General features: G+C 40.7%; 1 protein-coding gene across 3 annotated transcripts in view; it reads left to right on the top strand.

The window, feature by feature from the left end:
- The window catches only part of LOC122540344 (segment polarity protein dishevelled homolog DVL-1-like), a 125,478-nt gene that overhangs the window by 30,528 nt on the left and 78,922 nt on the right, over positions 1–16,028 (top strand). For all 3 annotated transcript variants that reach the window (XM_043675922.1, XM_043675923.1, XM_043675924.1), the window contains one exon: positions 1,786–1,855. In XM_043675922.1, the coding sequence (XP_043531857.1) occupies positions 1,786–1,855 (70 nt within the window). The remainder of the gene's footprint in view (positions 1–1,785; positions 1,856–16,028) is intronic.

The following is a 16,028-nucleotide window of genomic DNA, read 5'->3' on the forward strand; positions in this document are numbered from 1 at the left end:
GACCTATCACCTTCATCCCCTCCCCCACTCACCTATTGTACTCTATGCTACTTTCTCCCCACCCCTACCCTCCTCTAGCTTATCTCTCCACGCTTCAGGCTCTCTGCCTTTATTCCTGATGAAGGGCTTTTGCCTGAAACGTCGATTTTACTGCTCCTCGAATGCTACCTGAACTTCTGTGCTCTTCCAGCACCACTAATCCAGAATAATTAGCACAGTCAGTTTGGTTAAAGCTTGTCTCAGTTTCCCAGCATGCCTCATTTATTGTAAATTTTTCGTAAATCCATCACTGAATGGCCCATCCAGCCACCTCATCTGTCCCTATCCTGGCGACCGAAAGACAGTAATTGACTGGGTTAGAATTAACCTGCTTTTTCAGCGCAGGGAATACCTGTCAAGGGTTTGGCTAGTTCCGGAGAAAAAGTCTTCAGAGCTGTTGCTGGAATGTTGTCAGGGCCCATAACTTTGTAGTGGGGAATGTCTTTAGCTCTTCTTGATAGAACACACTGTGAATCAAATTGTTAAGAACTGGCATCAGGGTGTTGGGGACCTCAGGAAGAGGCTGATGTGGGACATCCATTTGGTGCTTATGACTGATTATTAATGCACATACTTCAACTTTGTTTTGTACTGATGCACTGGGCTCCTCCATTGGTGGGACATGGATATTTATGAAGCCTTTAATTGTTTAATTGTCTGTCACCATTTAGAACTGGATGGTGGCAGGTTTGTGGAGTTTAGATCTGATCCATTGATTGTAGAATTATTTAGCCCTGCCTTTCATAGTTTTGTATTTAAGTACTCCTGTGTTGTCGCTTCACCAGATTGTCACCTTTTTTTTTGGTATACCTGGTGTTGCTCCTGTCATTCCCTCCTGCACTTTTCATTAAACCGGGTTTATTGCCAAGCTTGATGGTAATGGTAAAATGGTGGACATGCAAGGCCGTGAGATTACAGATCATAGTTGAATACAACTCTGTTGCTGCTGATACCCACAGTGTCTCATGGATATCTTGTTTTGAATTGCTAGAGCGGTTTGAAGTCTGTGCCATTTGCCACAGTGCTAGCCCCACAGAACATATTGGAAGGCATCCTCATGTGAAGTTAAGGCTTTGTCTGCAGAAGGACTGTGTGGTAGTCACTGCTACCAATTTAGTTGTGGATGGATGTATCTGCAGAAACATCTGAAATAGGTAGATTGAGAAGAAAAGGTCAAGTAGATATTTTCCTTGGTTCCCTCATCACCAGCTACAGACTCAGTCTAGCAGTTACATCCTTTGGATTCAGCCAGCTCAGACAGTCGTAGTGATACCGAGCCTCACTTGATACGGACATTGAAGTTCCCAGCTGGAGTACGTTTTGTGACCTTGCCTGTTCTTTATTGTACTGAGTCAACAAGAGATGTCTGTGGATAAAACTAATGAGCTCCACATTGTGACTTGGGTAACAGAAGACACCAGTGGATGAGACTGAATTCTGTCAGGAGGTTCCTGTGCCCAGGCTGTGTGAAATGCACAGTTTAGTACAGACTGCTGGTTGCTGATAGATGACATGCAGCTAATTGATGACATGCAGCTAATTAGTATTGTTAAAGGCAAGATATCATGTCATTTGTTGGCATGAGTCTCCAACCTCAGGAGGTTGTTAATTGAATTAAGGAGTTGGAATTGTACATCATTATGTTGATGGAACAGAGAGCTAATTTTTAACTATCATCCTTGGGACTCTGGCCTGCTTAATAAATATTAAGTGTCCTCGTTAATGTTGTCATTATTTTCATTGCAGGGTTGTGAAGGAAGAAATTTCAGATGACAATGCCAAGTTACCGTGTTTCAATGGGAGAGTGGTCTCATGGGTAAGTATGTGATATGGCAGAGGGAGTAAGTGGACAGGGAAGGAGTAATACATTCCTTTGACTTGTTAACCCAATGGAGGGTCCAGATGATTTCTTGGACTCAGAATATTCCTGGACCCAGGTTTTGTTAATGTCAGAAACAAAAGCAGGAGTTTCTGGAAATACTCAATAGGTCATGCATCATCAGCAGCTAATGTCTGGTGTGTGTAGTTCCTTTGTTTGGGAGGAACAATAATAAAAAGATACCAAAGGCTGTGAATACACAGAGAGACCTTGGTTTCAAATACAAAACTATGGAGAGTAAGGGTATATTTAAATTAAGCTACAAAATGGAGGGCATTGTTTGAGTTTTATAATTTAGGTACAGAACACATGCGTAGATAAATAATAAATTTCTCTAAACATTGAATAGACCACAGTTATAAATTAAGTGCACCTTTAGCCTTCGTATTATAGCAAATACATTAAAACCATTGGGCAAAATACTTGGGTCTCACTTGGGCAGATCTTGGAAACAGTGATGCTGGCTAGTCACAGAATCAAACAGCATGGAAATAGACCCTTTGGTCCAACCAATCTATGTTGAGCACAGTCCCAAACTGAACTGGTCCCTTTTGCCTGCTCCTGACCCATATCCCTTCAAACTTTAGATATTCATGTACCTATCCAAATGCCTTTTAAATGTTTAATTGTAATTGCATCCACCATTTCCTCAGGAAGTTCATTCAGCATGCGAACGACCCTCTCTGTGTAAAACATTTACCTCTCAAGTATGCAAGTTTCCCAACCATGTTCTTGGTGTTCACCATTTTAGAGGAAGTGGGTTTGCAGCCTAGTAAGGTTTGCTGCCCCCACAAGGTGGAAAGCTAACCAGTATCATTAATAGCTTTGTCAGCAGCATTTAAAGGAGACCTACTGAGATTTCGCAGTTAGCTTCCAATTTATTGTTGCAATATGGGTGATGTGCACACTGGTCTCCATCCCAATGAATGACTGCTGACGTTACCATGCAGATATGTGTGCGCACACACTCATGGAGAATGGATGTCTTAAATTCTGCAGGGTGGTGCAGGTGATGGCAAACTAAGGGTTTTTTTTAAACTTAACCCAACTGATGTAAAAACTGACTACTTTTACACCCTGTCTTGGCCTGTTCCCTGTCTGGTCTGTTCTATTTATTCTTGGAAGTAAGACTTGTTGAGTGTAAAACTGGCAGTCAATCAAAATCTGCCCAAATCCCATTAGCTGGGTAAGGATATAACCCCCTCCTCACCATGAACCATGAATAGGAGGGCACATGTGGCTCTGTAGTAGCATCCCTACCTCTGAGCCAACTAGTCCAATGTCACACTCCACCTGCTGTAGAGGTGTGTGACAAAACTTTTCAACAATTGATTGATTAGTAATATATGAACCATAAAGAGAGCTTTGAGCTGGTGGGACTGTTTCCACAGGCGCAGACAAAAGTAAGAAAAGGTTTTCTGTAGTGAAGTATTTCACCTGAATGTTAAACGAAAGCCTATTCTTTCAGGTTTTGCCATAAGTGACAAGGCTTCAATAATTTAGATAGCAAGGACAGACTGGTTTAGAGAAGTCTATACATGGTATTGTTGAAAATGGGCTTTCCCAACAGAGTGATTGAGGGAGGGTTGATTGTGACTTTTAAGGGAAAATTAGTATTTGTCCAGGGAAGGATACAGAGTGATGGGGAGAGGGTAAAGTTTAGTTTTGGATTGATCCATGTTATTGGGAGAGCACTAGACAATGGGGCTGGTTTTGCATTGATAGAAGGCTGGAGATGGATAGAAGTGGGTAGTGGAAATATTTTGAACTAAGAACTAAAGTTCAAGTCTTATTTAAAAGAGGGAACCACAAGAATGCAGTCACAACCACTGCAGAAAGGAGCTGTTCTCAGCAATGTTAAGGTTTTGACCATTGGCATCATTGCGGTTCCACTGATACCAGATTCCTGTCTCATTTTATGCCTCCAAGGATCAAGTAGCAAAGAGCATGTGCTGGAACAAGTAGCCTCCAAATGACTAAATCTGAAATGAAAACAGAAAATGTTGGAAATTCTCAGCAACTGAGGCAGCAGCTGTGGAGTGAGAAACATTTAGGATTTAAATCATTAACTCAGTTTCTGTCCATAGATACCACCTGACCTGCAGAGTATTTTCAGTATTTACTATTTCTATTTATCATACTGTTTTGTTGATGATTTGGCGGTGTTCATATGTTTAAAGCAGTATGTCAGATATCATCAAACCTGAGCTTTTATGCATAGCAACCAGGTGAAACATTTGAGCATTTTACCTTTTCCATACTTGAGATTAGGCTGCAGACAGAAACATAAATTTGTGATCTTTGCAGGTTCTCCACCCTGGACCATTTTACCCAGGTGGATTGGAGATAGTGTGGCAGCATGGTTACCAATCGACTTGCAACCGGTGCCTGATTTAAGTAGTTCAGGGCCTATTGCAGAGACTAGAATTTTCTAGTCAGCCTCTAGGTCTTAGGAAATAGTGGGGAGCAATGTAGCTCTCCAGATTAACTTCTGACAGCAGAGCACTCCAGATAAACTTATAGGCTGTCTTTGTTTGCATTTTGGCTTCACGTATAGCTACAGCTTACCTTCTGGTGGAATTACCCATCTCTACTGTTATGATGTCAGCTAGTTGATAAGATTAATCTTAAGATTTTAAATTTGAAGGAAGTTGGAGAGGATAACATCATTTTGAGGCACATCTCCTTACCTGCAAACACATCCTGCTGCTGCTTTGGAGCTGAGAGCCTCTGATTGACCCTCCAACATCAAGAGTCAATTCCCTGCTCACTGGCCAATTTGGGGAAAACCACTGATGAGTGATTGTTGCCCAAATGATGTAGGCTTTTAATTCCCACACTAGCCTGACAATGGGGTTCTGAAGCCTTGGCGAAAATCCTTCCCTTACTTTTGAGAGGGTTGAAAGGATCTTTGAGTTGCTGTTTTATTTTGACAGAGGCTCTTTGTTTAATAATGGGAGAGGATCATTGGTGTTTCAACAAAGCTTTAGTCTGTACTCCTCAGAGCTGATATGCTTCAATTCTGCCATCCCCTTTCTGCTTTCCCTCCATCCCGCACTCTGCTTCGCAAAATAAGAAGAGATTGCCATTCTATATTATTTGAAGATTGATAGGGTACTTTATTTGCAGTGCTGTTACTTTTTGTTGAAGGTATTGGATTTTGTGTGAATTGTGATAGCAGATTGGATGTGAGTTTTGCTGTTCTAAGATTTCAGAATTGTTGCAGAAATGATCCCCATATGAATGAGGTGCAGTTGGGTGGGATTGAATGCAGGCCAATGTAGAACATAAATTAAGTCACTTACTATTTGGGCCAAATGATCTGTTTCTGTGCTGTAGATGCAATGTAAGTTCGCTCACAGACTAACTGTGCCAGAAGGCATTGAGTTTCTGTTGAGTTTTGCAGAAAGTCAAATGAGGAAATCTGTATTTCCATTTTATTATTATATGAAATGAAAGATGAGCTCTTTGAGTGAATGATATTTTCAGAACAAACTGGTCTGAGAAAAATCCAGAGAAAAGCTTCTAGTTTACCTCAGGTCAACTGCAACTTGGCAGAATATCATTTGTTTTTCTTTCAGATTTCCAGCATCCACAGTACTATGTTGTTGCATTGCTTCAATTAGTTGAACTGGTTTATTAGTGAAGCAGTGGCTTATCATTGCAGTTTTGCCCGTGAAATGGTGATAAGTTCAGCTGATGAAGGAATGTGATTGGTAGTGTAAAGAGCAGCTTCACCATAGCAAATGACAGTCTAGTGAGAAAATCGTTCAGCCATGCAAACTTCATTACTCCTTTTGAATAATAAAATAAAACAACAAACTGCGGATGCTGGAAACCTGAAACAAAAACAGAAATTGCTGGGGAATCTCAACGGATCTGGCAGCAGCTATGGAGAGAAAGCGGAGTTAATGTTTTGAGTCCGATGACTCTTCAGCGCTTAAGAACTGGAGAAGAGTTACTGGACTTGAAACATTAACTCTGCTTTCTCTCCTCAGATGTAGCCTGACCCTCTGAGGTCTCCAGCAATTTCTGATTTTGTTTGCACTTTTTAACCATCTATTTCTGCACTTCACAGCTTGTAGTATCCAAAATTCCATAAGTGTATATCAAGGTAATGTGCTGAGCTGGAGAATTAGCCTTCTTCCCAAAATCTCCAAATGCCATGCAACAAAAACATACTTCTGAATACTTTAGGGCCTGGGTATGTACATTTGTCACTGGAAATTAAGGATGGGCAATAAATCACTTATGAGCCCTTTCTGACCCTCACTTCTCTTTCCTCTCACTAATTCATGACTGTCCATTGAGTTGCTGTTACATTTCTTCTATTTGGAAAAAGGCAGTCGTCTGAGTGGAACTTTGACAAATATCACTAGTGGTGCGGTTGTACCTTATTGCCATCACATAGTGCATTCACACGAGAAAAAAAAGACAAGTGACCATAAGAGAGCAGTTGTCTGGAATGTCTGATGTCCCATTGAGGCAACTTACACAAGTTGACACTGCAGGCAAACCATTGCTCATTCTGGATTCAGACTCTTAATTTGTCAATTGAAAGTGTATCTTTCTATAGTTGCCTGGATTAATCCATTGAATACACTGAATATCTAATCAGGGCTCTTGGAGTGAAAATCAGATTCAAACTGCTGATCATTGGTCTCTTGCAGAAAACCACTAATATAGGCTGGGTAGACAGTGTATTTTTCTAATGTGCGTTCCTTTGATGCAGCTGTAACTGGCTAGACCAGCATTTATTGCCAATCCTTAATTGTTTAGGGGGCAGTTAGAAGTCAACCACATTGCTGAGAATTTGGAGTAACGTTCAGACGAGACCAACTAAGAAAGGGAGATTTCCTTCACTAAAGGATGCTAGTAAACCAGATGGGTTTTAACAGCACCTACAGTGGTTATATGGTTGCTTTTTGTTCAAACGTTTTCTTGAATTTAAGTTTCACCAGCTGCCATGGCAGAATGGTCCACCTGCCAAGTCCACCTGCATTACTAGTCCATTAACAATACCATTGTACAAGCACCTCCCCAATACAATGATGCAGAAGGTACCTACTGTTGGGTGGGACATGTTGGATAGACTGAAGAATTACATCTTGTCCATTGTAATACAAAAATTGGATGTTGTGAGAGGATGGGACAGGCTTGAATTCAGTTATGATGATCCACTCAGTTGAGTAATTTGTTGAACCAAGATGGCTGAGGTCTCCATTCCTGGCTCTCCTTTACGATGGAATCAAAACTGTGACCTTATCTCAGACGTGTTACTGTTTAACTGTTTCACCTGACACCAGCAAAATACTAACTGGGACATCTTTCTTAGCCCCTGCCGCTCTATTTCTGTATGATTTCAAGCTGTGCTCAGGTAGATATAATGTCTCAGAGGAACATTAATACCAGATGTCCCATCTATTACATATCATACATATGTGATGTAAAACAATAAGATATAAAATGATACTTTCATTATAAAATCCAGTTGGTGACATAAAGTCCTTTGGAGGCATAAAATGAGACAGGAATCTGATATCAGTGGAACTGCAATGATGCCAATGGTCAAAACCTTAAGATTGCTGAGAACAGCTCCTTTCTGTGACTGCATTCTTGTGGTCCCCTCTTTTAAATAAGACTTGAATTTTAGCTCTTAGTTCAACCAAAGGAGCCTTTACTAAAGAGTGAAAGTTTGGTTGATGTTCACAAATCTCCATCATGCAATGAGTGCCAACCTAAATTAGAGTTGTAGGAGGTGACATGTGCACGCAGATCAGGGAGGAGAGAAGATCAGCACATTGCTGAACTTATCCCTAGCCCTTACCAACTGCCATGTTCCCCTTCCTGGAGCCAGGTGGCCATGTTGGCTAATGCTGCTTCTGGGGATGGGGAAGTGGGCATAATAGTGGGTCTTGGAAGGGCATTGCGGTAGCTGAAGAGGACTGGATGACAAGATTTTCATTTTAGAAGGGTAAAACCCATGCACTTCTTGGCTCCTCTTTGCCAACCCTATCCTCCTTGAGTTCTTGATTCCTGCCAACTGAACATTCTGGCAATGCCATATTGGAGACTGTGCATCTTGTGTTGCTGCAAAATTATGTTAGGAGCCTCTTCCTATGTGTGCGCTCTTGCCATCACTTAGAGCTGGTGTTTATAGTGTTTGCAACCTTAAATAGTAAGGGACAGGATGGTGAGTGGGTTTGACATGATTTACTGCAGCAAAGAAACAGAAGTCCAAACAGCTGTGTTGCATGCCCAATGCAAAGATTAGGAGCATCTGCAATGTGTTGGAAAAAAGTTTACAGTAGGAGTAGGAGGATCTAGTTATTGTGGTCCATGTAAGTACCAACACCATGAACAGGACAAGGAAAGAGGTGCATTGTCAGTGTGAGGAACTAATCTCTCGATTTATTACCTGAGTCCTGAGCAAATTGGCGTAGGGCATCCAAGATTAGAGAAATAAATGCAGGTGGTGGGGAGGATAGGTGAATCCACTTGGACTGGTAGGATGGTGGGCTACTCCTGGAGCAGCAGGAGGTAAGACCTGCACTAGGGGTTGTGGCGAGATGAAGCTTCTGCAATGGGATTCTGCTCATTTCCAGCTCTCTATAGCTACCACATTCCCTTTCCTAGAACTGGGAGACCATTCTGGCTGATCCAGCGACCCTGGATAAGGAAAGCACCAGAAAGGGCAGTGCAGTGGTTGGAGACAGCTAAGTGGCTTTATTTTTGAAGGTAAAGTTAAGGATGTTGGGATCTTTTTGCATGGGAAAAATGAATTCTAGTTTGTGGGACACTGGTACTAATGTTGAAGAAAGTAGGATCTGTTGGGATGGTCTACACTTGAATTGTGCCTGGGGCTAGTAATCTAGCAATATCTGAGAACATAGGTTTTAAATTAAACATGGAAGAAGTTTGAGAAGATGTGATAAATTAGTGATTTGGCAATGGCATGAGAAATGAGAATCAGAATGGGAAATAATAAACTCCCAGTGACAGGAAAACGTGGAGAGTGCATACCAAAGAGTTAATCAAAAGATAAGGTGAAAGATTACAAAAATAATAACAAGACAAAATTAAAGGCATGTGGCATTCAGAACAAAACAGATGAACTGAGTGCAAATAGAAATTAGTAAGTTTGATTTGATAACCATTACAGAGATGTGGCTGGGGATAATATGGATTGAAGGTACAGGATAACAGGTACAGAACATTTAAAAAGGACTAGAAGCCAGGAAAAATGGTAAAGAGTGGCTTTACTAATTAATGGTGGCATTAGCACATTGAAGAGGGATGATCTAAGTTTAGGAAACCAAGAAATGGAAGTATTTTGGGTTAATAAAGGCAATAACTCTTTTGTGGGAGTGATGTGCAAGGCTACTAACAATAACCTCGTGTTAGGATGGACTATTAAGGAAGAAATAATGACAGCCTGTCAGAAAAGCATAGTAATAGTTGTGGGAGATTATAATCTACTTATAGACTGAAAAAGTCAAATGGGCAAAGGTAGCATGAAAGAGGAGTTCATCAATTGTTTTTGGGATAGTTTCTCAGCTTTGTAGCCAGCCAGAGAGCAGCTTATACTTGGCCTAGTATTGCGCAAAGAAATAGGATTAATTAGTGATCTCACAGTAAAGGTACCCCTAGGTTTAGCAATCAAATTCTAATTGTATTTTGCGTTTACTTTGAAGGAGAGAAGAGTGGGTCCAAGACTAGTACTTTAAATTTAAATAAGGCCAGTTATAAAGGCATGAAAGCAGAGCTAGCTGAACAGGCAAATTGAGTCAATGAAGGTCAATGGAAATGTCATGACAGACATTTAAGGGATAATTCGACTACACAGAATAGATAGACTTCCCTTTGAAAAAGATTATTGAGGGAGGTCCCACCATTATAGTTAATATCAGACTTGAAAGAAAAATGTTTATAATCAGACACAAATGATTGGCAGGTCAAAAGATTAACAGAATATTTAAGAATTCAAACAATGACTAAAAGTTTGGTAAATATTCGAGTACTCCAGAATATAAAGAATAGATAATAAGAGTTTCTATAGATAGTTAACAAACAAATGAGTCATCAAAGTCAGCATTGGTCCTAATGTCAGTCTGGAGAATTGATAATGAAAAATAAGGAAATTGCAGATGATTCGATTAGATATTTTGCATCAGTGTTCTTAGAGGATCCAAGTAATATCCCAGAATTAGCTGGAATTCAGGAAATGGAAGGGCGGGAGGAACCGGGTGGCATGATGGCTTAGTGGTTAGCACTGCTGCCTCACAGCACCAGGGACCCGGCTTCAATTCCAGCCTTAGGGGACTGTGTGGAGTTTGCATGTTCTCCGTGTGTCTGTGGGTGATTCCTCGAGGTACTCCAGTTTCCTCCACTGTCAAAAGATGTGCTGGTAAGGTGGATTGGCCATTCTAAATTACCCATAGTAAGCTAGCTAAAGAAAATCACAAGGGATGTGGTATTGAACAAATTATTGGAGCTATGGGCTAATAAATTCCTGGATCCTAGGATCTTATTCCCTGGCTGACTTCATCTGGTGGGGAACTTGCTTTTAACCATCCTGTAGTATTAGAATTGCCCACTATCCACTCAGCATAGAGGAGAGCTTGCAGGGGTTCACCATCAATTTGTGTAGCCACCACATGTTTCAGATCCTCCATTGCACCTGTTCCCAACAGCAAGGTTAATAGGTCGCCATTCTTAGCTGAGAAGTTGTCCTGGATGGATAGATGAAATTTTCTCCTTGGCAACAGCGCTAACAGAAGTCTCAGCTGGCACAAGAGTCACCAGGGTGCCAGTAGCTGCTCTGCTCTGCCCTGCCCTGCTGCTTCTCCCCCATTTCAACAACACTGTAAAATAGCTGCTCTGTTTTTATTGTGAAATCACTCCACCATTGGTGCCAGTCTGCCACCAAAATCCTCAGCTCTGGAATTCCCTTCTTAAACCATGCTACCTCTCTTTTCTCCTCTGGGCCACTCCTTATATTTCACTTCTTTAACCAGGCTTTTGGTTTTTTGCACTGATGTTTCTTTGTGTGGCTTAGGGTTGAACTTTGATAATCACCTGAGTACCACCCTGGAACACTTTGTGATATTTAAGGTTCTGAAAAACACACTTTTGTTGTCATTGGCCTTGATGCTAGGAGGCAGATACACATACATAAGAGAACACATACACACATAGTTTAAGACCATTCTGAATGGGATCTTGTGGTATTGCAGCTATACTGTTGTAAAACTAGTGTGTGCTGGATTTTAGCAATTGAACCGTAAAATCTTTTGAAAAATGTATATCTTTATATCAATGACTGAGTGCTCCTTAACTTCTGTGATTGAGGAGTAGAAATTTAAACAAAATCATGAATACTGGAATATTGAAATCCATGGAGAAAGTCTTCCAAATACACAGCTCAGTGAGCAGGCAACTCTTCTTAGTTTTGAGTTGGCTCCTTCACAGGAACAGACAGTCCTAATGTTATTCCTTGAATTGACAGGCAGTGATTCTGAAATACAGTGATCTGTTACTAATTAATAATGAGATGATGCTTGATTTAATCAGAAATCAGGCAGGCACACTTTCTGGATAGTTAGTCCAGCCACGCATTGTGCATTTATTGCCATTGTGCATCCTATGTTGTATGTAAGCCAATAACAGCATAAGTTATCAATGATAATGCAAAATCAGTGAGAAACCAAATAAAAACAACTGAAATTCTTTATATATAATGTGTAGACAGGATGTGAGGAGAGCAATATTTTTATATAAGATGGTTGATGAGGGGTGGTATGAAGTACAACACCATGAAACCAGTTATGTTGAAGCTGAATGCAATTGATAGGACAGGAGCAAGTAACTCGATAAAATAATTAAAGAGGCTTCTATTGCTTTCAGAACAAGAGGGTTTTTTTGGGATTAGCCTGTGTGGCTAGCATGTTCGGTATAAATTTCCTTTTATTATTTAATGGAATTTGGGCATCAATTCTTTTTCTAATCCTTAATTGCCTTTGAACTGAGCTTATAAATCCATTTCAGAGGGCATTTAAGAGTCACCCACATTGAAATGGGTCTCGAGTCACATGTAGGCCAGATCAGGATGGCAAATTTCCCCAAGAGTGAGATATGTTTTTACAACAGTTAATGATAATGCCATGACACTGAGACTACCTTTATTATGAGATTTATTAAATGAAGTTAAATTCCACTGGTGGGATTTGAACCTGTGTCCCGAGAGCATTGGCCTGAGGGTCTGAACTATTAATTCAGTGGCATTGCCACGATACACTTGCTCCCGTTCAGCCCTGTAGGCCTTAAGCACTCTCCTCTATTAAATTATCCTTAAAACTACCTCTTGGACAATCATTTGGCCACCTATCTTTGTGTCAACTTTTATTTGTTAAGCTGCTGATGAAGTGCCTTGGTACATCAGTGCAAGTTGTGCATTAAAATAATTGTATTACTCTATTATCTGTTACACTTATATTCTACATTATTATTTAACAACAGCTTAAGTTTGGGTAACATGTTTAAGGTAGTAATATAGTTGTCTAGCAGTGAGGATGCTTCATCAATCATCTAACAAAATTCAACATTGATCCATGTAGGAAGGTTTAAAGACCAAGATGAAACTTGTTAAATCCCAACTTAAGGAGTATATGTAGATAGGAGTTTTGCACAAAATGTTGAAGGATTCTGTATCTCACCTGATAGTGAACCCCTTGCCCTGTTCCAACCCTCTGACTCATCGTGATCAGTGTGGCTGGTCAACTGTGAAATATCCCATCACAATTATCCAGGCAGGAAAATTCTGAAAGGAGTTTTATTTTTTCTGTTACGCCAGCCTCTTTATATAGTTTTGATAAGATTATTTGGTTTCTTCTAGAAAAGAATTAGCATGGACATGATCAGAATGACTGACTTATTTCTGTATGTGTGTGTATAAGTAACAATGATTTGGTGAATCATTAACCTTCCATCATTGTGACTCTGAACTGACCCCTGTTGTGTTCCCTAGAGTCACTGAATTTTTCCTACAAGCCGAACAAAAGTTACTTCTGGTTTGGTGCAGCAGGTTTCCTGAAACAGCAGTGAGGTGAATGATCAGTTCATTTGTTTTCTTCTGTGTTCAGTGAGGGGAAATACTGGCCAGGACACTGAACATCTCTTCTACTCCTCTTCTATTTATTTCCTTTAACCTGAGAAGGCAGACAGGATTCAGCTTAACACCCACAGAGCAGGAGATCACTGCTTTGTGTGAAACTGTACTGTGTTAGCTTTCTCACTGGGGATGCTGATAAGAACTGCATTCAGTAGCTGTGGCCCAGGGTCCAGAGAGAAGAAATTAGCAGGGTTCCTTCTGCTGATAGCTGTCTCATTAACCTCTATTGGATCATATGGTTTGTGGCAATGTGATGCAATCGGAAACCAGGTCGGAGTGTTTGACCATAGGGATAATATTACAGTTTCTTGATTTCTTGCCTCTGCTTTTGCATTAAATCCTGAATCTTTAGGTGGAAGCTGCAGAGTCCAAAGTCAAACCAATGTGGTTCCACAGAGACACTGATAAGCCAAAGGGAGCTTATCATCTGATCGTGTTTTAAAGTGAGTTGTGGAAATTAGCAATGTTCAGAAAGATGGAATAAAAGATTTCAAAGTTCACATTTCATTACTCAAATATTCCAGGACAAATCTTGGTTCACAGCTGTTCTTTATCACTCTCCCCACACCCACCTCCGCCTAGTCTCCTGTGGCATAGAATCTAGATTGCGTGGAATATCAAAAGGATTTTTTAGGCCACGTCATCTGTGCAAGTGTTTAGGCTCCACTCAAGTTTCCTCTCATGTACCTCCCACCAGCCTTCCAGCTTTTGTTTTGTTCCTTTTGTAACATGTCCTTGTCTATTTTTCCCTTGAAAGTATCTAAACTATGTGCCTCAACCACTTTCTGTGGTAATGTGTTCTACATTCTAGCTATTCTGAAAAATGATATTCTTCCTTATTTCCTTGGATTCGTCTTGTAACTATTTTGTATTGTATCTTGGATGCTAGGTACAGATTTTTTACAATGTAAGTTTCTGGTCATACCTTTACCTGGATTACAAATTGTCATTTGGTCACTGTGATGCAAGAAGGCATTCAAACTCCCTAAAACTGATGCAAATAGCCATGAGATAGATGCATAAAATCCGAGAGTCTGAGTTAAGAAAGATATTGACAGACATGTGGACTGAATTCTCACACTGAGGGGAACGGAGGTTGGAACTGTTTTTAGATCCCAATCCTGTATCGGTCAGAAATGAATAAAATTTGAGATTTGTTCATGGAGGAGGGTGCCAGATGGGTTGGAGGGGTAATCAGAGGCTTTCCATCCTCAGAGGAATACCCTGCTGCAGTTCAAGGTCAGTAACAGTAAGTACAGTTCAACAGGAAGGTCCAGTCTCAGTATCTTTAAAACATTTTAAAATGAAACAAGAAAAAGCAGTTGACCACAACCATGAATGGGAACAAAAACTTTTTCTGCAGTAATCTTTGGTGGCATCACCACCCAAACAGTCAGGAAAGGTCTGCAGGCTGGCCAGGGCACCGGCACCACTGCCTGATGGTGCATGCCTACCTTCAGGTGGGTGATCTTCCCCTATCCTTTTACACCTGGAAACCTGAGGCTGTCCAGAAAATCCTAGTCAGTCTCCCTCACTTTAACGAAATTCTTAATGAATCTAATTGTCTTTCTGCCATAGTGGGGCAGGCCAGCAAACTCAACCAAACATACTGTGAGTGGCACAGTGGCTCAGTGGTTTGCACTGCTGCCTCACAGCACCAGGGCCCCAGGTTCGATTCCAGCCTTGAGCGACTGTCCGTGTGGAGTTTGCACATTCTCCCCGTGTCTGCTGGGTTTTCTCCGGGTATGCCGGTTTCCTCCCACAGTCCAAAGATGTGCGGGTCAGGTGAATTGGCCATGTTAATTTGCCTGTAATGTTAGGTGCATTAGTCAGAGGGAAATGGGTCTGGATTGGTTACTCTTCAGAGGGTTGGTGTGGACTGGTTGGGCCGAAGAGCCTGTTTCCACACTGTAGGGAATCTAATCAAGAACTGGGTCAAAAAGCTAAAATGCCAGCTAAGCATTCTAATTTCAAACTCTGTCTGCCTCCGGGCGCAATATTGGTGGGCTTGAAGATTCAATCAAGAGCTTTTCAATTTTAAAACGTGGCAGCTGAATATCATCTATTAGAATATATAATCTGTAGAAATGCCATGTCCTGAATACTACATTTTCACCAGGACAAATAGTCATTTCAAGGCACCGGAGTGTCATGAATTTTATTTGCCAGTTAACACCTCAGGCCTGAATGTTTTTCAGGACTTGTTGCACGTGAGCATGGATTCCTATTGTACCTGCAGAGTTGTGGATGATGCCAAGAATTGTGCAAACATCCTACTTTTTGACCTTTGTCCTGATGCGAGGTGATTGGACAAGTCTGATCTCAGAACAAAAGCTGGTTTGTTAGATCATATGTTTAATTGTTTCATTTAGTTAGTTAACAGGATGATTGGTCAATAAAACATATTCACATGAGACTAAAGATGTTCTTTAAGAAAGTAAGTTTATTACACAAAAGAAAGAAAACAAATGAGCAAACCAATCTATGTGTACCACAGATCACACAAGTGTTAAATCATAGAAGTAGGCAGTTCATTCCATTGTATCTGCAATGGCTGTTCAAGTGAGCATTATTGCTGAGTGCCAATCTCCTGTTTTTTCCTTGCATCCTTGCATTATTTCTATCCAAATAATCACCATTTTTAATGCTTCAATCAAACTTTCCTCCACCGCACTTCCAGGCAGTGCATTCCATACCCGAATTGCTATGTGAAAAGTTCTTTTCTCATCTCGCATTTGCTTCTTTGCAAATCACTTTAAGTCTGGATATTTATGTATATGTTACAGTTAGAAAGATCTTAACACAAACGTTAAATCACAGGTTCAACCGGTTTCCCAATGCGATCCATAAACGTCCAGCAAAATTACACTCCTGTCTCAACTGTTCAAGTTTCTATATAACTGACTCCTTCTGGTTTCTCTTCCTTTGAAGTTTTCAGAC

This window comes from Chiloscyllium plagiosum, chromosome 34, assembly GCF_004010195.1.
Source record: "Chiloscyllium plagiosum isolate BGI_BamShark_2017 chromosome 34, ASM401019v2, whole genome shotgun sequence".
Lineage (NCBI taxonomy): Eukaryota > Metazoa > Chordata > Chondrichthyes > Orectolobiformes > Hemiscylliidae > Chiloscyllium > Chiloscyllium plagiosum.